Source organism: Bos taurus, chromosome 9, assembly GCF_002263795.3.
Source record: "Bos taurus isolate L1 Dominette 01449 registration number 42190680 breed Hereford chromosome 9, ARS-UCD2.0, whole genome shotgun sequence".
Taxonomy (NCBI): domain Eukaryota; kingdom Metazoa; phylum Chordata; class Mammalia; order Artiodactyla; family Bovidae; genus Bos; species Bos taurus.
In genome coordinates this window covers 23,535,888-23,560,568 of record NC_037336.1, presented here as the reverse complement: position 1 = coordinate 23,560,568, position 24,681 = coordinate 23,535,888, and the positions used below count along the sequence as shown (strand labels likewise).

The 24,681-nt window shown below is 38.0% G+C and overlaps 1 protein-coding gene across 18 annotated transcripts in view; it reads left to right on the top strand.

The window, feature by feature from the left end:
- The window catches only part of SNAP91 (synaptosome associated protein 91), a 169,504-nt gene that overhangs the window by 83,374 nt on the left and 61,449 nt on the right, over positions 1 to 24,681 (top strand). For 17 of the 18 annotated variants that reach the window (XM_059889679.1, XM_059889673.1, XM_059889668.1 and 14 more), the window contains exons 10-13: positions 2,485 to 2,555; positions 8,090 to 8,117; positions 13,769 to 13,878; positions 16,241 to 16,356. In XM_059889679.1, the coding sequence (XP_059745662.1) occupies positions 2,485 to 2,555; positions 8,090 to 8,117; positions 13,769 to 13,878; positions 16,241 to 16,356 (325 nt within the window). 18 annotated transcript variants of the gene reach the window in all.

Here is a 24,681-nt window from a genome sequence, read left to right as displayed (position 1 = left end):
TTCATGAAAAACATCTTAGGTTTTAATGTCAGGAATTCTGGTTGATCTAAAAACTACTGGTAAAGAAACATCTTCTTTTAAAGACTGTACCATTGAATCAGTAACCGTGATATATCACTGTTATTTATTCGCTTTCACAAGCTGCCTCTTATTCTTTGGGTTGGTGTTTTCATCTGATTGGTCTATTGACTTCGGCATTATTTAAAATAAGCCACTAAGGGTACTGCTAATTATTCTGAAGTTCCTTTTACAACAGCAGAGGCATTGTCAAAATTTTGCCCCTTTGGAAATTTGAGACAGTTTTCATTTTTGTCTGCTGCATGGGAGGATGCGCTCAGTGCCATAGATGCACTTGAGAAGGTCAGCATTCCTACACTCACGAAATTTTATTATCACAGTAGTTCCTTTCCCTCTGAAAATATTTGTGTTTATTTCTGTTAGATTTTAAATGTGCTAATAAGAGATATAAATAATAAAGCATCTTTGAACCTCTAAGGTAGAGTGCTGCAAACTTAATTTTATGTGTAGTGCATTGCAGAGTGACACCTCAGAGTCAGTTTTGCCGTCTGTGTTTGTCTCAACTATTGTGATTTTTTAACTGCTACTTTGTTTTTAATTTTTTTCTTAAATTATTAAATGAAAAAAATGAAACTGCAAACTATCATCCTAGTTTTTTACATTTTGTTTTAGATAATTAAGAAATTATATAGGAAAAAATAACTACTTCTTTTGTTATCAATTTGATGTCAATTTAATGTAGTGTTCTCTATTTTGTAACTATAAATAGTATTTTTTAAACAGATTTAGCACAGAATCACATTTCTTTTATATTGCATTTAATATTCAGAGGACCTAAATCTTTTAAAGTTCTATGCCCAGGCCTCCTAGGTTCCATTATTTTGACAATTGTAATGATTACAATTATGACAATATGGCAGTTTCGAAGTTATCAAGTGTGGATTCATCTAAAAATTGTGAAGCCATTTCTCTCTTCTTTTCAAGGTTACAATACACATTCTGTTTATTAAGTGATCACATCTTAGTAGTTTATAGTTTTGCTGTAGAGCAAAATTTTCTTTATCTCTTGAAAATTCATTTTTTAAAGCTTAGAAGTATACCCTTAGTTTTAGTTTACTGTAATTTGCTAGGTCCACTTTTACCTGAGCTGTATATAAAAATTCTAATTTTATAGTTTTCAAAATTTATTATATCCCCTGGTAATCATTTATTCTATAGACATTAACTTTTTATATAATGCTCATAGAGCTAGCTATCTCTTTGTACCCTACCTTCAGCACTTTGGTCAATTTAATATTTTTATTCACTTACTAATTTGTAAATTTATGTTTGGCTCACTTAGTAGTTTACACTTAAAATAATCATGTAATTACATATATAATAGTCATTATTGTTAAAACAGCTTATGAGCGTGTTAGTAAAATGAAAATGAATATTAAATATCTGAACTTTCAGAATTAAAATATTTCAGTAAGAATTTTATTTTCATTTGTCATTATAGGTACAATGTAAAATGTACAATTGCCTTGAATTCTGTGAGCTATTTCAGCATTTAGCATAGTTACTTTAAAATGCTTCAAAATTAATTTTATATTAATTAAAAAACAGTTATCAAAATTAATTTATAAATGTTATGATAGTCTTTGAATGCCTATGCTGCTGTCAAGGTCTAATTTGAGTTAAGATTTTTCAAGAAAGGTGAAATTAGATTTCTAATACTTGAAGAATAGATGGGGTAGAATATTTATATGAACCTATTATTTCTCTTTTTAATATACAGTAAAATGCCATCACTTTATATTGCCTAAAAATTATGAAAACAAACATTCAGGTACTTCTTACTAAAAGTTGAAAATATGTATTAAATTTGTCAAAATGCAATAGTCTTATTAAAACATTAATAATTTCTAAAGTCCCTATATTATGTATATAAATAGCTCAACAATAAGAAATCTTAATTGTGGTCAACTATTAAAATTATATTTCCCCCCCACAACTTTCACTCTCCCTTTTTTAAAAAAGTAATGACTTTCAGTCAAGTGTGGATAAGTGAGATTTTACTGTATTTTCATATTTCTGTACATTTGTATTTGGGCACTTATATTTTTGATTTGCATGTAAATATCTTTACTTTTTCACTGTGTTCTTACGGAAGTACATTGTGAATTTAATTGTTTACTACATTTAAATAATATCTTTTAAAAAAGTCTATCCAATGTAATTTATACACTGAAACCACACTGTAACACTATTTGTTATGCAGTGAAGTTATGTATATGTAAGATGGGCCTGTTTGAGACTGTGTGAAATTTAAATACTTAAGTACCAAAAGCACCTGGAATGAAATTATCTCCCATATGTATTGGGGTACACAGACCTCCACCATACAAAGTTACAGTGATGTTCCAGTGTGTTTATTTTGAAAGAAAGCAGTGCAGACATTTATTTTGTACTTTCTTATTGTAGGCTCCCAGCAGTCTTATGGAGACCCTTGAACAGCATCTAAATACATTAGAAGGAAAGAAACCTGGAAACAAGTACGCATTAGTTGTATATTCTGAATAAGACAGAAAAATACTAGAGTTGTTCTTTATGCAATGAGATTTATCATGGTACTGCAGTTTCATGGTATGCTTTATTGTAATTCTCAGTTCCGTCAAAACTCCCCACCCTTCCCATTAACTGATGATAGCGTGACCCCATATATAGCCGATCTGTGGGCTAATGCAGCAGATTAGTAGGTTTTACCTGTGTTGGCTGAACTTGCTGAATTATTTATTTGCCCTCAGAAGGGATTCACAGTCCTCAGATAAAGGTTTGCTCCTGTCTAAAAGTTGAGGCTGTCAATAGGCACAACTAAGAATGACTCCAATTTCCCAAGCAGCCTTTGAACACTGTTATGTTACCAGCCCCACTGTGGACAAAGCAAAGCCCTCTGGCATCACTTTCTGCACTCTAGACTCTCCCCACATGGACCCTTGGGCGTGGCATGCTGCTGACACTTGACTCAGAGATCTTTTTCTAGACAGAGTAGCAATCGAGCAGCAAGAAGTGCACTTTTAATATATTTTCCACGTTTGTGTTTGGACACTTAGATTTATATACATTTTTCCCGATCACATGCCCAAAATGTCCAGGTTCCATTTTTGTTCTCTCCAGCCAGGGTCATACTTGTCTGTTCACAAGACCTGATCCTTTTCCATTTTAGCACCTTGCTTAGACTGTAATTCTGCTCATCTTGGATGCCTGCCTCTCTTTGTCTCTGTGTGCGGGCATCTTATACATCCCAGGAGGGCCATCTCATGAAGCCTTCCTTAATCATGCACTGCACTGTGTTATGACTTCCCTTCTCCTCTTCCCCCCACCCTCATATGTGGTTCAAATGGATTTTCTGTTTCCTAAGGTCAGAGACTATTTTGTACTTCATTATCTTCATCTAAAAACTTAATGTAGCTCTCTCTACAGAGCCAGTTTGAAATCTGTTTTTGTTGGTGTTCCCAGCTGTATGTTGATTCTGTTTAGACTGACAGCAGAAATTGGCAGAGACAACCCATGAACTGCTCATTGCAGGGCTGTCGGCTGACCATGGATTTTACCTGTGATACAGCTATTAAAATGCATCTCCTTTCTGCTTGTTTCTCTCTGGGCATTCTCCTAGAATCCAGATTGTTGTGTCTCAAAGTCACTTTTTTGCTTGCTGTTTCATTAGCTAAGGGTTATTTGTCGTCTATGACAAGTTAGTATAAAAATTATTGCATGTCTTAAATTTTCAATAATAAACAATGATGTGGGACTGTCTCAGGCAGTGATGGCAGAGCTGTTTGGAGTGACGAATGGCAGGACCTCTCAAGGGCTCTGTCAGGGTTGTACTATTGTCCCAGATCTGTCCCCACTTCACTGTTGGCCAAGGATGATCGTACTTTTGCGGGTAAATTGACGTCAACTAAAAAGGCACGAAAGTAGAAAGTCACAAAAGAAGGTGGCCACTTCCAGTAATTGCAGCCCCTTCCCGCACACCATATTAGGGTGTCTAGGAAGCCAGATGAGTTACCTAGGATGTAAACCAAAGGACACAGGAAGCCTGGGCAATGTCCCTGCTCCTCTGGCCGGTGGATCCGTTTAGATGAGGAAATATGCACATCCCAGAGTGAGAGCCTCTCCCTGGGCAGTGCAGGATGTGCATGGGCGCAAGGCGGATAAACTGGCTTATCTGCCGTCTTTCCCCTTCATGTCCTTACACCTCGCACAGGTCTACCCTTTTCCCTGCTTAAATCTGCCAGGGCAGCGTTCATGTGAAAAGCCATCTCCCAGAGTGAATTTCATCAGCCTAACTTCAGATCTCAAGCTGCCCCCTTGTGGCTGCTACAAACTATTTTTGGGCTATTTAGCTATGGACATTTAGAGTAGTGAAATAAAAACTTAATGGTCTTTTGTTTTAAATTACCTTTGACTGAGCATAGTTTTCCTCTCTCCTTTAAAATCATTTAATGCTTGTCAGATTTCTTTTCTGAATTGGCTAAGACCACCTCTGAACTTGTCTTTGCTTATTCCCTATTTTTAAAATAAATGAACTATAGTAGTTAACTGTTTATTTCTTTGTGTGTTTGTGCTTACCTGGGAACTTAAGTGAAGGGTGAGTACTGTATTGAGTGACTTTTTTGCATTTGGTTATTACTAAAAATGCAAAAAACACTCTTAAGATTCCACATTTGGTATTTAGAACATTTAAAACTGATTTCTGCCCATTTTACATATGTGTGTTTTTTCCATTATACTTTTGAATTTGTCTCTCAAGGTGACTGGCATAAATGGTTTTACTTTATTTTGGTGTTAAATCAAGACTAACGAACTCTCTTAGGTAGCTGTACAGATATTCCTCTGAGATTTTAGAAATCAAAGACTTCTTTACTTGTTTAGTAAACAAAAGATTTCCCTGTGGCTCATGGCAGAACTGCCAAAATACAATGTTACAGAGAAAATTAAAGAGGTTTTATTTGTCTTCTAGAAGCAGTATAAAATTATTCTAAGTAGATACTTAAAAGAAGCATTTTCAAATGTCTGCTAAAAAATATGTAGGCCTTTTCTATTTAGTACCTTATATCCATTGACAACTCATTTTTTAAAATTTCTGCAATACTGTGTGATATGCATTTGTACATTATCTGTTTCTGTAATTCCACAGAACAAAAGAGAGAACTCGATTTTGTTTTATACGTGGATTTACTAGGTATTGAGGGTGCAAGAAACCTCAAGTTTAGTGTAATTAAAATTATTTGGAAGAGACAGGTTTTTCTCATATGCATTTTGTCTATCTTTCTGGCTAGCATTTATGACCAAAACTGTGTAGGGATTAGTGTTATGAATAAGAAATAAAATTTCTTCTTTTGATAGCTTACCATTAACACATTGGTAGCAAACATTGGCATTTTTATGTTTTCGTCATAAAAACCCATGGTTTGTTTGTAATGTTTTACAGGATTTAGGGTACATTACTATAGGTCATTCATTCTTGTCTTAAATTACATTCATGCCTTATTTTTCCCCCACGTGATTCACTGTGTACTAAATTTCTCTAGCTGAAGTAATTGAAATAAGTACTGAAATAAGTACCAGGCTTTAAGTAATGTCATATTTTATATCTAAAGATAATAGCATTTTCTTTTATAAAGAGCTAACAGCCAGTGGTAGGGTAGGGAATCCGCCAAAGAACAGGTTAAAAGAAGCAGTCCGTGTATTACGTAAGAGAGGAACAAATGTGCTAGGCTCCCCTGTGTTTTTCATCAGGACAGGCTGGAATGTGAAACGCGCACAGACAGACTTGGACCGGAGCCTGAAATCCACCATTAAAGAATGATGAGGCTTGGGCAAGTTATTTACCTCTTTGAGCCTCAGAGCTCTCAGACTTTAATCAGTGATAAATGATGCTTCTTAAAGCAGTGGCCCCAGTGGGAACACCTCTGGTTCTCCCTTTTTGAGGAAATCATGACGAAACCTGAATCTGGTCCATGGAAACAGAGATCGTACATCCTGACAGTTTAGTTTCATAACAAAATAACTGTTAAGATGTTTGACTAATTTATTCTGCAATGTATTTATCTGATATGAAACAATGAGATAGATTCGCTTCCTTCCAAAAATTTGGCATCTAGTGGCGAAGACAGGCAAATAAGATACAGTGCAATAAGTGGAATGATTGGAGGAGACATACAGTAGATTTTTGCTTAATCCACAGGGTAACTACAAGTATCATTTAGTAATAGCATTCATGAAAGAACTTGGCAAACTGATCACGTGCCAGTGATGCTATTTTGTACTTAGGTTTGAGCATGATATTCTTTAACTGTAGGTAGAGAAATTCTGTCATTTTTACTATATCTTTATTTTGCTAGAGCATAGCATATGTCAGAAACTTTTATATATTAGTTTGGGCCTATAGTTCAAAAAGTTCTTGTTCCTTCTCAGTTCTCTTTTCTGCATTAATATTTCTCATTGTGTCATACCACTAAGAATTGATTCATGAAAAGCTCTTGAGAGAGAAACAAATTAATTTCAATTAACTCATTCTTAGAAAGTGACCATATCAGGTGGCTTCTATGTTTCTGTTTTGGCTTTGCAAGGTTAAGACTATTACTTTCTTGAATTTTTATTTAGACCTAACTCCTTTGCTTTTCCACATATTTAAAGAGAAGAAATGGTGGGATTGGAGAAATTATTAACCAAAAACTCATTAGGGAATTTTCAACCTTAGTACTAGATTTGTAGGTTCCTAAGTGTCCGAGATACAGAGAACACTGTGATTTATTTATTTATTCCATTTATTTCAGTAGACCCTTAATGAGCAGCATAGATAAACATATATCCTTTTCTCCATAGGGTATGTTACACTGAAGATACCAGCCAAACTAAACATAACCTAATCAAGCATTACCCATAGGCTTCTATCTTCATTATATCACAGAGATCTCCGTGAGAGATCTCTTTATTTCATGTTCATTTTCAGTAAAAACTAAACAGGAAATGGCAGGCATGTGTTTGCAGATGAAATTGAACATAAGAGATATTAAAATGCATCTAAGATGGTTAAATTTCTTTTGCTATATCCAGTAAAACAAAAAATTCATGATACTGTACCAAACTCCAGTTACTAAATTTCTGCTAATTTTATTTTACTCCTGCCACGTGTGCTATTATCTCTGTAAATAAATAGAAAACTATCCTCTAAGACCCTGATGATAGTCTTCTTACTGAAATCTTTTTTTTTCCTTCATTATGTTTCCTTACTAATTTATTTTCTGCCAATTCAGGGTAGTAAAATCTAAGCTGTTTAGGCAGTTGTTTCTGAAGCATTTTGCTGGAAATGGTATAAAATAATCAGTGCCACCAGTAATCTAACTGAAAACAGAAATGTATTTCATCCTGATTTTCCCTCATTCCTTTAGAAACAAGCATTGAGCTTACCATTCTTTTCAAGCTCTCAAGTTTTCACAGGATAACAAGAACATTTCTCATAGATAGTTTTCATTACAGCCATGAAAAAAAAAAAGACAAGCCCTGGGACATGAAAGTTGAGACACATATCAGGCGTGTGTAGGGATTTCTTTTTATTCTAGTGTTCCTTTTATGTATCACAATTTGATTAAATGAATCACAATGTACTTTAACCTTCATGGGTTTTCTGCCTTTTGAATATATTAAACCAGATAGTTTTGAGAAAAATCTATAAAGCATTATTTTTCCCAGGTCTTCTTGGGCAAATTTTTTAAAATTGCAAGTTGAGCAGTTTATTTTTGATGGACATAGGCAATACAGATCAACTCCAGTAGTTAACTGAGTTGCTAGAGATACAAAAAAAAAGATTTTGAATTTAAGAATTTTTAGCACTAGAAATTAAGTGGATGGAAAATATTAGAAGCAGATGTCAGATAAAAATTGTTTTTAGAAAATAGTTTATGCATTACTAAAAAAAAGTCTGTGTATAAACAAGTTAACGCTTGACCAAACATCAGACTTAAATGCTTCTACAAATGTATTCAGGTTTATTTAGTGTTTATTCTTTTTGGTTTCCTTTTAGATCTGGTGCTCCCTCTCCATTAAGTAAGGTAAGTTTGTCTTGTGTTTTGTTTTGACCTTTTTAACAACTTTCGATTCTAGAGTTCAGTGGCAGTAAGTACATTCACATTGTTGGGCAGCGATCACTATTATCCACTTGGAGAACATTTTCTTCCCAAGCTGAAACCCATTACCCTTTAAATACTTCCTCATTATTCCCCACCCTCATCCCCTACACCCCCAGCTCCTGGCAAGGCACCGTTCTACTTTTTGTTGCTATGATTTTGACAACTCTGCTGCTGCTGCTAAGTTGCTTCAGTCGTGTCCGACTCTGTACGATCCCATAGACGGCAGCCCGCCAGGCTCCGCCATCCCCGGGATTCTCCAGGCAAGAACACTGGAGTGGGTTGCCATTTCCTTCTCCAATGCGTGAAAGTGAAAGGTGAAAGTGAAGTCGCTCAGTCGTGTCCGACTCTGAGGGACCCCATGGACTGCAGCCTACCAGGCTCCTCCGTCCATGGGATTCTCCAGGCAAGAGTACCGGAGTGGGGTGCCATTGCCTTCTCCGTTTGACAACTCTAGGTGCCTCAAATAAGTTGAACCTCTCAGTACCTGTTCTTTTGTGACTGGCTTATTTTACTTTGCACAGTATCTTCCATGTTCATCCATGTTGTATTGGGTTGGCCAAAAAGTTCGTTTGGGTTTTCCCTTCAGATCTTAGCATATGTCAGAAATTTCCTTTCTTTTGAAGTCTGAATACTATTCCATTCAATGTATAGACCACATATTGTTCATCCATCCCTCCATAGGTGATCGCTTAGGTCACTTCCACCTTTTGGTTATTGTAAATAATGGTGCCGTGAACGTGGTATTTGTATATCTGTTCAAGTCCCTGTTTGCAGTTCTTTAGAGTCTGCACCCAGAAGTGAAATTGCTGAATCATATGATAATTTTGGAGGAGGGCATGGCAACCCACTCCAGTATTCTTGCCTGGAGAATCCCATGGACGGTGGAGCCTGGTGGGCTACAGTCCATTGGGTCGCAAAAAGTTGGGCTGACTGAGTGACTAACACCTTCACTTTCGTGGTAATTTTATTTTGAATTTTTTGAGGAAAGGTAAGGTAATTTTTTTTTTTTTTTGTATTTCCTCTTACATTAGCTTCTCAGTCCAGTATCATATAGCAATGTCTACTTAGCCCTCTATCTGGGCTAAAATTTTTTTTGAGTAGGAGAAATGTTCATACATTTATATTACAACTGAGAACAAATATATCAGTGTAACATCTTACTAGTTTCAAAGGACTTTCAAGAACTCTGAATCATAGCCTGGTGAGATAAATAAAGCACGTGATGTTGTGCCTGCCTTGATGGTGCATGCATGTTAAGTCTCTTCAGTTGTGTCCAACTCTTTACGATATTATGGACGATAGCCCACCAGGCTTCTCTGTCCATGGGATTCTCCAGGCAAGACTACTGGAGTGGGTTACCATGCCCTCCTTCAGGGGATTTTCCCGACCCAGGAATTGAACCTGAGTCTCTTAACGTCTATCTGCACTGATACGTGGGTTCTTTACCACTAGCACCACCTGGGATGGTAAAGAAACCAATCATCATTGGGTATCCTTCCAAACATGTCTTTTAGACAGTATTGTAATAACGGTCATAGCTCCTTCAACTCCCTTTCTCCTTTAGCGTCTTGTGAGGACAAGATTAGGGTTGTCAGTGACAAGAGTGATTTAGTTCTATAGGTCGGTAGTGTAGATTTGCCATTGTATTTTTCAGGCAAAAATGTGATAAATGTGCTCTTTCCTCTTTGCCGAATTTCTGTCATGTAACTAATGTTATTACAGACAAGAAAGATGGCATTATGATGGCACAGGGTACCCCAGACACCCTGTACTCTGTCAGTACATGGCCATCTGCCTAAGAGTTCCTCAGGGAGTGCCATCAGTCAAACAAACAACTGAAGCTCCCTGGTGATCCCGCTACACAGCTGGATTTAAAATCATGTCTGTGAAAGAATTCTGCCACAGGACTGCTGAGTAGAGTGAGGTAAAATTCTGGAATCCTTTAGGATGGTCTGTTTTGGCATTTTGGCCAAATCAAATTTTGATTGTTTTCTTTTTGTAATAACAGGAATAACCATAACCAAAATATGGTTCTGTTTTCCTCCCTTCCTCATCCCTTCAGAGCTTATTATTACAAGGCAGTTTTTAATAAGCCTTTGGAGACCTTCATTTCTGCATTTTTGTTGGTAGATTCATTGCTGTCAGTACATTCTCCTTGGTATTTCCTAAACATCACTTTCTAAGCTTATTTACATGTGTCTGTTAAAACAAAAACCACAAATTTATTTCAGAGTTGTCAGTATCCACAGGGGACAGCATGCAAATTCATTTTTGTCAGTTGTTTCTATTCCCTTGTAACTCTTTCACATTCCATTTGGAAACTTTGAATTTTTGGTGAAGAACAAAGCTTGAGTTGACCCTTTCTGAGCAATAGTATTCATACTGCTCTTGGGTTTATCTTTTATCTTATTTGGAAGTGCTGAGTGCTTGGCACTTGTATATCTTTGGATTTTGAATTATTAGCTATATTCTTAGTGCCTGTGCCCATACTCAGTCACTCAGTTGTTTCTGACTCTTTGCAACCCTATGGACAGTGCCAGGCTTCCCTGTCCACAGATTATCCTGGCAAGAATACTGGAGTGGGTTGCCATGTCCTCCTCCAGGGGATCTTCCTGACCCAGGGATTGAACCTGCATCTCTTATGTCTCCTGCGTTGGCAGGTGGATTCTTTACTGAGCCACCTGGGAAGCCCAAGTAAGAATACTGGATCAGGTTGCAATTTTCTCCTCCAGGGGATCTTCCTGGTCCAGGGATCAAACCTGTCTCCTGTGGCCTCCTGCATTTGCAGGCCAGTTCTTTACCACTGAGTCACCTGGGAAACATATTCTTAGGCAAATAGCTATATGTTGTTCAGTTGCTAAGTGGTGTCCCACTCTTTGCGACGCCATGGACTGCAGCATGCCAGGCTTCCCTGTCCTTCACTATCTCCCAGAGTTTGCTCAAACTTATGTCCATTGAGTTGGTGATGCCATCCAACCATTTCATCCTCTGTTCTCCCCTTTTCCTCCTGACCTCAATCTTTCTCCTCATCTGGGTCTTTCCCAATGAGTCAGTTCTTTGCATCAGGTGGCCAAAGTATTGAAACTTCAGCTTCAGCATCAGTCCTCCCTATGAATATACAGGATTGATTTCCTTTATGAATGACTGGTTTGATCTCCTTGCTGTCCAAGGGACTCTCAAGAGTCATCTCCAACACCACAGTTTGAAAGCATCAATTCTTTGGCACACAGCCTTCTTTATGGTCCAACTCTTAACATCTGTACATGATTCCTGGAAAAACCATAGCTTTGACTATATGGACCTATTAAACAGATACTATTTAAGTCTGGAAACTCCTATACATTGCTTATCTCCTCAGTCCTTTTTCTTAATTTACTCTTTTTCAAATTTCCCGTACATTTGGTCTGCTTGAAATTAGGTGTCCTGTTTTAGCAGTGGCTGATGGCCCTTGCTTGATCTTGGTCTTTGTGCATTTTGCTTGCTGTTATGTCTCATTTCCACTTACAGAACTGAGTATCAGTGGACTGTTTTGAGATGATCCATTTTTCTTTCTCTCGTGAATACAGGCAAATTAAATATACCAAGTAAAAGAAAATAGAATTAGGATAGTTACTATACAGTTCAGTTCAGTTCAGTTGCTCAGTCATGTCCAGCTCTTTGCGACCCCATGAATTACAGCACGCCAGGCCTTCCTGTCCATCACCAACTCCCGGAGTTCACTCAGACTCATGTCCATCGAGTCAGTGATGCCATCCAGCCACCTAATCCTCTGTCATCCCATACTCCTTTTGCCTCCAATCCCTCCCAGCATCAGGGTCTTTTCCAATGAGTCAACTCTTCACATGAGGTGGCCAAAGTATTGGAGTTTCAGCTTCAGCATCAGTCCTTCCAATGAACACCCAGGACTAATCTCCTTCAGAATGGACTGGTTGGATCTCCTTGCAGTCCAAGGGACTCTCAAGAGTCTTCTCCAACACCACAGTTCAAAAGCATCAATTCTTCGGTGCTCAGCTTTCTTCACAGTCCAACTCTCATATGCATACATGACCACTGGAAAAACCATAGCCTTGACTAGATGGACCTTTGTTGGCAAAGTAATGTCTCTGCTTTTTAATATGCTATCTAGATTGGTCATAACTTTCCTTCCAAGGAGTAAGCGTCTTTTAATTTCATGGCTGCAGTCACCATCTGCAGTGATTTTGGAGCCCAGAAAAATAAAGTCTGACACTGTTCCACTGTTTCCCCATCTATTTCCCATGAAGCAATGGGACCAAATGCCATGATCTTTGTTTTCTGAATGTTGAGCTTTAAGCCAACTTTTTCACTCTCCTCTTTAACCTTCATCAAGAGGCTCTTTAGTTCCTCTTCACTTTCTGCCATAAGGGTGGTGTCATCTGCATATCTGAGGTTATTGATATTTCTCCTGGCAATCTTGATTCCAGCTTGTGCTTCTTCCGGCCCAGTGTTTCTCATGATGTACTCTGCATAGAAGTTAAATAAGCAGGGTGACAATATACAGCCTTGACGTACTCCTTTTCCTATTTGGAACCAGTCCGTTGTTTCATGTCCAGTTCTAACTGTTGCTTCCTGACCTGCATATAGGTTTCTCAAGAGGCAGATCAGGTGGTCTGGTATTCCCATCTCTTTCAGAATTTTCCACAGTTTATTGTGATCCACACTATACAAGAATCTTATTTTTTTTAATAATTAGCTGATTATTAGGTCCTCTTCTTAAACCAGCATAGGACAATAAATGTTGGGTTTTATTTCACTTTTTAAATTTTATCTTTTCACATTAGTGAAGGTCTGTTCTCAAGTTGTCAGTGACTTGAATCTTGTTTGGGGATAGTTCTCTGCTGTTTTTGAACTATTTTTTAAGTTAGATTTCTAGATGTTACAGGCATCTGAGAAGACTTTGCATGAAGTCTGTTTAAGATGCAGAAAAGAATGACCTGGGTTTTAAAGCAATCATTGCAATTGATTTTTTTTTTTTTCATTTTTGCAGGTAGCAAGATCTTTCCCACCAATTTTTTGTTTAGGAAATATGTTTGGCCTTCATTTTATTTTTTTAAATTGAAGTATAGTTGATTTACAATGTGGTAGTAGTTTATGATTGTCAGCAAAGTGATTCAGTTTTATATATGTGTGTTAATTCTTTTTCAGTTTCCTTTTCCATTATAGGTTATTACCAGATGTTAAATGTAGTTCACCGTGCTATACATATTCAGTAGGACCTTGTTTGTCTGTTTTACATATAGTAGTGTATATTTGTTAATCTCAAGCTCCTAATTTATAATTTGGCTTCGATTAGAAATATATGCATAGAAGTCATTGCTGGGTAAGGACAAATACTTTGTCATAATTCTATATAAATTACATATAACTTGTAATATTTGAAACATGTTTTGTCCACTATTGATTATTTATTATAATTCTCAATTTGAAATTTTCTTGAGTTTTTTCCTCCCATGAGGAGCTACCAAATGGCATAGGTCTGCAGAGTGGGGGTCCTGTCGCCTTGTGTCATGTAGATTCAGATTTGACCAGAGCGTGCTGTGCCTCTTCCCTTTCAGTCTTCTCCAGCCACAACTGTTACGTCGCCTAATTCTACACCAGCTAAAACTATTGACACATCGCCTCCGGTTGATTTGTTTGCAACTGCATCGGCAGCTGTACCAGTCAGGTTAGTTCATGAGAATGCAGCAAACTGTTTATTAATATTTTGGCTAGGTTTTCATTTTATTTTTATGTATTGAACCCAAATGACTTCACAAAATGAAATGTTATTCTAGTGAATGTATGCTATTTTGGGTTGTTTTCAGGTACATAGAGTTAGTTCTAACCTTATACAGTTATATAAGTTTGTACCTCTCAAGGTGTAAGTAAGACCTAAGCTCTGGGAATTGCCTTGTTCAGATATTTGGGAAAGAAAGTGGAAGAAAGATGCACACATTTCAGGTTCTTCTGACGTGGATGATATGGACAGTGTTTTCTGAAATTCATTTCTTCTTTTGTGAAATTTAAAGGCTGTCTTGAAGTGCTATAAAATGAAATGAAGTGAAGTGAAATGCAGTTGTAGGTCGAGTAGGTGGTACATATAGGAACTCAAACTCCACTTGTAGGAAGAAACTGTCAGGATGCTCCTAATTGCTTATATAGCACCTAAAAGTCAGAATACTGGTGAGAAAGATGGGGATGACTGTGTGTTGTATGAAATCTCTGAGGTGCCTAAAAGGAAGCCCCAACTAAGAGAGGCTTCCTCAGGCATTAATTTTAGGTCAACTCTTTGTTTTGGTTCTTTTGCCTTGAGAAGATTCTGGTCCCATCTTATAGTATCTGTGACTCTGATTATGAATGCTCTGTACTTGTGGAGACTTGAATTTTGAACTGAGCAATAAATCCACATAACATATCCATGTAAACTATGCCTGTTGGTCTCCACTCACTTAATTCTAGTTTTATAATCACAGGCTTGGAAAGGCCAAGTCCTTTCTGCCTCTATACCAAGATAAATTGCTTCTTATAAAAGCTTTGATTCAGGTCTTAATAATAAATGTTTCCCTATTCTGGCTCTTAAACCAGTTGTACTTATAAAATAGATATCAAAACTAGGCAAGTTTCAAAGAATATTACTTGCAAATCTAATATGTAAAAAAGATAGGGATTGCACTGCTATTTATAAAGAGGGTTGGGGAACCTGGACCCTGATGGCTTAGTACCTGATCTTGCAGCCTTTAAGCCAGTGCTCCTTAAACCTGAATGGACAGTGAACACCTGGGGTCACAGTACAATGAAGACTCTGATATAGTAGATATGGGGTAAGCCTGGGACTTTGCATTTCTAACAAGGTCCCAAGATGCTGTTAGCTTGGAGAGTGTACTTTGAATAGCAAAGCTCGAGGCTCTTCCTTGGAACTTCTGTAGATGAAAGAGCTTTGGAAAGCACAGCCCCATCTGAGTAAGAGTGAAAAAATATGGAATTATTTATGGATGAGGCCTCTTACAGACCAACTTAATATGTTGCAGTTTAATGTAGAAAAAAGATACAATAGTGATTATTCTGGAGAAGGCAATGGCACCCCACTCCAGTACTCTTGCCTGGAAAATCTCATGGACGGAGGAGCCTGGTGGGCTGCTGTCCATGGGGTCGCTAAGAGTAGGACACGACTGAGCGACTTCACTTTCACTTTTCACTTTCATGCGTTGGAGAAGGAAGTGGCAACCCACTCCAGTGTTCTTGCCTGGAGAATCCCAGGGACGGGGGAGCCTGGTGGGCTGCCCTCTATGGGGTCGCACAGAGTCGGACATGACTGAAGCGATTTAGCAGCAGCAGCAGCAGCAGTGATTATTCATTTTAGTGTTCTTTGGTTTATAAATAAATTCTTCTTTTCAAGATGAGAATTATTTACCATGACACACACAAAAAATACAAAAAATTTTAGGAAATAGAGAAAAGGAAAAAATTACCAATAATTCTCTTTAATATTTAGAGCATGTTTCCTTTTGTCAGAGTCCTCATAATCAGCATTTCAGGTACTACTCAGTAGACATAACATGTTTAAAATTCTCCCTTACTTTGAGGCATTTAGATTTTCCCTTTTTCTTTCTGCTCTGTGATTCGCTGAGTAAGCCATTGCTTGAGGTATGATTTAACTTTGTTATTTGTGGAGCAGGAGTTGGCAGACAATGACCCATAGATCAGATCTAGCCCACTGTCTTTGTAAATAAATTTTTATTGCAACAGGGCATGTTTGTTTGTTTACACACTGTGTCTTTTTCATGCTGCACTGGCAGAGTCAAGTAGTGACAGAGGCTGTCTAGCCCACAAAACTAAGATGCTTAGCATCTGGCCCTTGACAGAGGTAGTTGGCCAACTCTTGGTATAGAGGAACATATGTTTTACTGCTGTACTTTCACAAATATTATTCTCTTGCTGGATTTAAAATATCCAAAATCTGTGATGTTTTCTGCCTAAGTCTTTATTTAAAAAACATCTTTATATTTAAAATTCAAAAATCTGATTGTAAAATGATATTTGCCTTTCAGCACTTCAAAACCGTCTAGTGATCTCCTGGACCTCCAGCCAGACTTCTCCCCTGCAGGGGCAGCAGCAGCAGCACCAGCACCAGCACCACCTTCAGGAGGCGCCACTGCGTGGGGAGGTGAGTGGAATCAGACAGCTGTGCCATTTTTCTATTTAGCTGTTGCCATTCAGGTTATAGTTGTTCTTCTTTCCTTCTGATTATCCAAAATGGTGCTAGAAACTGGGGGAGAAAATGCTGAAAATGGCATTGATTGATTAAAATATACGTTGGAAGAGAGACCAAAAAAATTGAGAGACAAAAGGTACCCGTATGTGTTATGTGCATGTGCTCTGTTGCTCAGTCATGTCCGACTCTTCCCAGCCTCATGGAATATAGTCCTCCAGGCTCCTCTGTCCATGGGATTCTCCAGGCAAGAATACTGGAGTGGGTTGCCATTTCCTCCTCCAGAGGATCTTCTCAACCCAGGAATGGAACCCATGTCTCCTGTGTCTCCTTCATTGAAAGGCGAAGTCTTTACCACTGAGCCACCTAGGAAGCCCCCAAAGTACCCATAATACAATTAAAATATTCAAGTAATCACATAGTTTTATTATTCAAGTTGAAACAGTGGGAGTATTTTTTCTTAGCTATTTTCAAATCCTGATTATTTTTAGCAATTGAAAGGCAGCTTTTTAAATTTGGTTCAAGTGCAGTCTCCCTAGTTGATTTCTTTAGATCTGAATTGGTTTTATTCATATTGAATTTGATTTCATGCAATTGGAAATCTGGGATAGATTCTTATTTGTGCCAGAAAAGATCTATACTAAACTTGTTAAGAGCAATCACATGTAAGTATGGCAGGGATCTCGGAAAAAATTACACTTCTATACATATTTGATTTAAAAGGATACTTAATGCTAATATAAAATTAAGTTGGTTATTGCTTCATTCTTAAAGTTTCACAGAGTTGGTATTAAATACCTTACTCTACCACATCAAACTATCAAAGTAAAAATTTTTTTTAAGTTTGAAAATGGCTCATACAACTATAGAAATAACACTGAGGGAATGACGTAAGCAAGATGGTCAAATAGTAGGTGTCCCATCATACCTCCCCACAGAAGTAATCATTTGACAGCCATCCACAGACAAAAGTGCCTTTGTGGGTGCTTTGGGATCCAGGAAAGAGGTTGCAAAGCCCAAGATCAAGAAGGCTTGATTTGAGAAGGCAGGTCCATGTAGGAGGCTCATCAACCTTGGTCCTGGCAACAGACCTAGAAACACTGCCATGTCCCTGTGGACTTGTTACAGTCCTCTTTGGCCATGATCCTGCCACAAGCAACATCTGCTAAGAGACCGGAACCATACACACCCATGCATTAGGTAACAGGCCTGCTGACCTGGGTCTCAGCTGTGGACCCTGAAACTGCCTGTGACCGAGCTCCAGCCTCTCTCAGTCTTGGTCCAGGAGCAGTCTCGCCTGCCCAGAGATCTACCAGGAGACATACCTGTCTGTGCACTTAGAGACAGGCCCAGTGACCTTAGTCCAACCTCAGACCCTAAAGAAGCCTTGTGACTAGGCTCAGCCCCTTCCAGCTGCAGTCAGGAAGCTGTCCTGCCCACCTGGGGACTCTGTGGGAGACAGACTTATCCATACCCATAAGGGCAGGCCTACAGACCCTGGTCCCAACTTTGGACCTTCAAGCAAATATCAGACTTGATTCAGCCCCACTTAGCTACAGTCCAGGGCTAGTCCTTCCCAGCCCAGAGACCTAGTAGGAGCTACACCCAAACATGCACTTGGTAACAAGCCCACCACCCCTGAACTCTACTGAAGACCCTAAAGTGGACCCTTGTTCTAGTTCCAGCCCTACTAACCAAGGTTGTGAAGGCAGTCCTGTCCACTCAGGGACCAGGAGGCAGGATCCGCACCCACCTAAGACTCTGGTAACAGGCCCACCAACATGGGCACTACAGCAGACCCAGGAGTAGCCACATGAACTTGCCCCAACCCCATTCAACTGCAATCCCAGAGGCAATATCATCACCCCAGGGACCTCACAGGAGAAGATCTTCACCTGCCAAAACTAGTGTTTAAAAACAGGAAGAGGTGTTTTTCCTTCAAATACACAGGCACCATCACAAGGCTACATGAAATACAAAGTATCAGGCAAAGAAAAACTCCATGACACTGCCAAAGGAAACTAATAAAGCTCAGTAACTTACCCTAAAGAAATCTAGATTGTCTGCTAATGAATTCAAAATAATCATCCTAAAGTAGCTCAGTGAGATTCAAGGAGACACAGCAGGCAAGAAAACAAAATCAGGAAAACGATACATGAAGTAAGAAAATAGAAACTATAAAAGAGAACAAAGCAAATTCTGAATGAAATAGAATACAGTGACTGAATTGAAAAGAAAAACTCTGTAGAGAGCTTCAACAGAAGACTGAATCAGACAGAGTAAAAATCCACAAACTCAAAGATAGGTCATTAGAAAACAGCCAATTAAAGGAATAAAAAGGGAAAAAAGAGGATGCATACAGGACCTATGGGACATCGTAAAATGAATGAAGATATGCATTGTAGAAGTCTCAGAAAGGAAGAGAGAAAGAAAGTGAAGTCACTCAGTCATGTCTGACTCTTTGTGACCCCATGGACTGTAGCCTACCAGGCTCTTCTGTTCATGGTATTTTCCAGGCAAGAGTATTGGAATGTGTTGCCATTTCAGAAGGAACGCTTATTTAAAGAAATAGTGGCTGGTGGTGGTGATGGTTTAATTGCTAAGTTGTGTCGGACTTCTGCAACCCCATGGACAGTAGCCTGCCAGGCTCTTCTGTCCGTGGGATTCTTCAGGCAAGAGTGGGTTGCCATTCCCATCTCCAGGGTATTTTCCCAACCCAGGAGTCGAATCAAAGTCTTCTGCATTGCACGCAGATTCTTTACCAACTGAGCTACCAGGGAAGCCCAAAATAGTGGCTGAAAACTTCCTAAATCATGAGAGAGATATGGACATTTAAATTCATGAAATTCCAAAGTCTCCAAGCAACATCAACCCAAAGAATATTACCTAAGACACAGTATATAATCCAATTGTCATAAGTCAAAGACAAAGAGGAAAATTTGAAAACAACAAAAGAAAAGCAGTTTCTTCTATACAAGGGAATCCTGGTAAGGCTATCAGCATATAATGATAAAATCAATTCATTAAGACACTTGCTCCTTGGAAGAAAAGCTCTGACAAACCTAGACAGCATATTAAAAAGCAGAGACCTTTGCCTACAATGGTCCATATAGTCAAGCTATGGTTTTTCCCGTAGTCATGTATGGATGTGAGAGTTAGACCATAAAGAAGGCTGAGTGCCAAAGAATTGATGCTCTTGAACTGTGGTGTTGGAGAAACTCTTGAGAGTCCCTTGGATTGCAAGGAGACCAAACTGGTCAATTGTAAAGGAAATCATTCCTAAATATTCATTGAAAGGACTGATGCTGAAGCTGAAGCTCCAGTACTTTGGCCACCGGTTGGGAAGACCTGACTCATTAGAAAAGACCCTGATGCTGGGAAAGATTGAAGGCGGGAGGAGAAGGGGACGACAGAGGATGAGATGGTTGGATGGCATCACTGACTCAATGGACATGAGTTTGGGTAGGCTCCGCGAGTTGGTGATGGACAGGGAGGCCTGGCGTGCTGCAGTCCATGGGGTCACAAAGAGTCGAATACAACTGAGCAACTTAACAACAATAATTCATTCAGTTCAGTTCAGTCATGTCCGATTCTTTGCGACCCCGTGAATTGCAGCTAAGAGGATATAAACATCAAAATACCTAAATATGTGAAGCAAATATTAACAGAACTGAAGGAGGAAATAGACAGCCATACAATAATAGTAGGGGGCTTCAGTATGCCACTTTCAACAGCAATAGATAGGTCATCCAGATGGAAAGTCAGTTATGAAATAGAAAACTTGAATAACAGCTTACCCCAAATGAACCTACAGACATATACAGAAAATTTCTTTCAACGGAGCCAAATATACTTTCTCCTCAATTGCACATAGAAAATTCTTCAGGGTGGAGAATGTTGGGACAAGAAAAAAATTTTGATGAAGAAAATTGAAGTCATATCAAGTATTATTCCTGATCTTCAGTGGTATAAAACTAGAAATCAGTAACATAACAAAACTTTGAAAATTCACAAATACATGGAGATTTTATAACATATGGCCAACCAATGGGTCAAAGAAGAAATTAAAAAGAAATTTTAAAGAACCTTGAAACAAAAGAAAATGGAAACACAGTATATCAAAACTTACCTGATGCTGCAAAAGCAATACTAAGAGGGAAGTTTATAGTGCTAAATGCCTCCACTAAGAAAAAAAAGATCTCAAACAATCTAGCTTTACATCTCATGGAATTAGGTAAAGAACAAACTTAGCCCAAAGATAGCAGAAGGAAGGAAATAATAAAGATTAGAGCAGAAATAAATGAAATAGAGACCAGAAAGACGTTAGAAAAGATCAACAAAACTGAGTTGGTTTTTTGAAAAGATAAAATTACTTTTGCGTGTGTGCACGCTCAGTTGTATTTGACTCTTTGCAACCCCAAGGACTGTAGCCCACCAGGCTTCTCTGTCAGTGGAATTTTCCAGGTGAGAATACTGGAATGGGTTGCCATTTCCTACTCCAGGGAATCTTCTTGACCCAGAGATCAAACCAACGTCTCCTGTTTCTTCTTCATTACCAGGTGGATTCTTTACCACTGAGTCACCTGGGCAGCCCAAAATTACCTTCAGCTAGACTAAATAAGAAAAAGAGCAATGATCCAAACTAAAATTATAAATGAAAGAGGAAACGTTATAGCTGATACCATAAAAATGCGAAGAGTCATAAGAGGTTGTTGTGAGCAATTATATGCCATGATTGGATAACATAAAAGAAATGGATAAATTCCTAGAAACATACAGCTGACCAACATACAGCTGACCAACAAACATACAACTGACAGTCAAGAAGAAATAGAAAATCTGAACAGACTTACATGAATAAGAAAATTGAAGCAGAAATCAAAAACCTCCCAACAAAGAAAAACCCTTGATCATATAGCTTCATGAGTGAATTCTACCAAACATTTAAACAGAAATTAATGCCAGTCCTACTCAAATTCTTCCCAAAAAATTGAAAAGAGGGAACACTTCCAACCCAAAAAATTGAAAAGAGGGAATACTTCCAACATTTACTTTTTTGAAGCTAGTTTTACACTCATACCAAAGCCAGATACACACACTATAAGAAAAGAAAATAACAGTTCATCATTCCTGATGAACATAAAACTACAAAAATCGTTCACAAAATATTACAAACTGAATTCAACAGCCCATTAAAAGGATCATATACTATGATCAAGTGGGTTTCTCCTTGGAATGCAAGGATGGTTTGAGAGTTGCTAGTGATAACACACCACGTGGTAGAATAAAGGATGAAAATCATATGATGATCTCAATAGTTGCAGAAAAAGTACTTTAACAGAGTTCAACAACCTTTCATGATAAAACTATCAACAAATTAGGTAGAGAAGGAATGTATCTCAACATAATAAAGGGTATATATGACATGTCCGGAGAAGGCAATGTCACCCCACTCCAGTACACTTGGCCTGGAAAATCCCATGGATGGAGGAGCCTAGTGGGCTGCAGTCATGGGGTCACTAGGAGTCGGACACGACTGAGCAACTTCACTTTCTCTTTTCACTTTCATGCATTGGAGAAGGAAATGGCAACCCACTCCAGTGTTCTTGCCTGGAGAATCGCAGGGACGGGGGAGCCTGGTGGGCTGCCGTCTCTGGGGTCACACAGAGTCGGACACGACTGAAGTGACCTAGCATAGCATAGCATGACATGTCCACAGCTAACATGATTCTAAATGATGAAAAGCTGTAACATTTTCCTCTAAGATTAAGAATAAGACAAGGATGCCTACTCTCTTGAGTTCTATCCAACATAGTACTGTAAATCTAAGCCAGAGCAATTAGTCAAGAAAAAGAAATAAAAAGCATCCAAATCGGAAAGGAAGAAATAAAATTGTCTCTGCAGATGACATGATCTTACATGTAGAAACCCAAAAGATGCCACCAAAAAACTGTTAGAACTAATAAATGAATTCAGTAAAGTTTGGGAATCAAAATTTATGTATAAAAATCAACTGCATTTCTATACACTAACAACAAACTATCTGAAAAAGAAATGAAGAAAATAATTCCGTTTATAGTAGCATCAAGAAGAATAAAATATTGAATTGGCCAAAAAGTTTGATTGGATTTTTCTGTAACAACCCAAATGAACTTTTTGGCCAACCCAATACTTAGCAATAGACTTAACCAAGGAGATGAAAAGCCTCTACACTGAAAACTATAAACCACTGATGAAAGAAATTGAAGATATAATAAATGGAGATATAATAAATATCTCCAAATAAATGGAGATATATCCTTTGTTCATGGACTAGAAGAATTAATACTGTTAAAATGTCCATACTACCCAAAGTGATCTACAGAATCACTGCAGTCTGTAGAAAAACTGTAATGGCATTTTCCTGTAAATAGAAAAAAAAAATCTGTCATTCATATAGACCAAAAAAGACCCCACATAGCCAGGAACTCTTGAGAAAGAAAAACAAGGCTGGCTACATCAAACTTCCTGAAATCAACCTAAATTACAAAGCTATAGTAACCAAAACAGAATGGTACTGGAATGAAAGCAGACATCTCGACCAGAACAAAACAGGAACAAGAGAGTAGAGAGCCTAGCCCAGAAGTAAACTCATGCGTAGTCAGTTAGCTCACCTTTCACCGGGTTGCCAAGAACACACAACAGGAAACAGATAGTCTCTGTAATAAATGGCATTGACAAGGCTAGATATCCATGTGCAAAATAATAAAATTGGAAGCTTATCTTACATCATACACAAAAATTAACTCAAATGGATTAAAACAAATATAAAACCTGAAACCATAAATCCTAGGAGAAAACATAGGGAAAAACCTCCTAGACATTGATCTTAGCAATGAATTTTTTAGTTTGCCACCAAAAACACAGGCAACAAAAGCAAAAATAAGCAAGTGAGACTACATTCAAGCTAGAAAGCCTCTACACAGCAAAGGAAACAATCAACAGAATGAAAATGCAACCTATGGAATGGGAGAAAATATTTGCTAGAAATAAAAAAAGAACCCAAATACCTTGATTTTAAAATGGGCAAAGGACGTAAATGGACATTTCCATAGAAGATGTGCAGATGGTTAACAGGTATATGAGAAGGTGTTAAATGTCATTAATCATCAGGAAAATGGAAATCAGAACCAGAAATAACACCCCACACTTGTTAGCATGACTATTATTAGTAAGAGAAGAGAGAAGTGTTTGTTGAGGGTGTGGAGAAAGGGAATCATTATACACTATTGGTGGGAATGTATATTGGTACACCCATTGTGGAAAACAGTGGAGTAGAAGTTCCTCAAAACAATGTAAATAGAACTATTACATTATTCACCAATCTCACTTCTAGATGGATGGATATCTGCACTCCCATGTTCATTGCAGCATTAGCCACAATAGCCAAGATAAAAAAATAACTTGCGTTTGTCAGCAGATGAAAGGGTAAGGAAAACATGTTGTATACATTCAGTGGAATATTATTCAGCCTTTTAAAAAGAAGGAAATCCTCCTATGTGTGACAATATGGATGACATAAAGGACATTGTGCCAAGTGAATAAATATGCCAGACACAGAAAGGCAAATATGTATAATCTCACTTATATGTGGAATCTTAAAAAAGTCAAACTCATAGATGCAGAAAGTAGAGTTGTTGTTGAGCAATGGAGGGCAGGGCATGGAATGGGAAGATGTTGGTCAAAGGGTACAAAAGGTCAGTTGTAAGCTAAAGAAGTTCTGGAGATCTAGTGTACAGTAGTTACTATACTTAATACTATAGTTAATAATACTGTGTTGTATATTTGAAACTTGCTAAAAGAGTAACCTTAAGTATTCCAACTACAAAAACACAGGAACTATGTGAGATGATGGATGTGTTAGTTTGATTGTGGTCATCTTCTCATAATGTATATGTATAACAAATTATTACACTGTGCATCTTAAATATGTACAATTTTTGTACATCAGTTAGACCTCAGTAAAGCTGTGGGGGTTGAGAAACAACACTGGTAAAAGACATTAAGTGGCTGATGAGGAAACCAGTAAGATGATAAAGCTGGTTAAAAGAGCATTTTGAGGAACTGGGATTTATAGAAAAGGAATGTTAAAATAAGATGGCTAGGTTGGGTTCAAAAATAAGGCAATAAAAATCATGTCTTGAGGTTATCTTTTCTCCCAAACATAGTATTATATCACTAGCAGACAAGAACTATAATTCGATACATCATTTCAGAATCAGAGTCCTTAATTAATGTTAA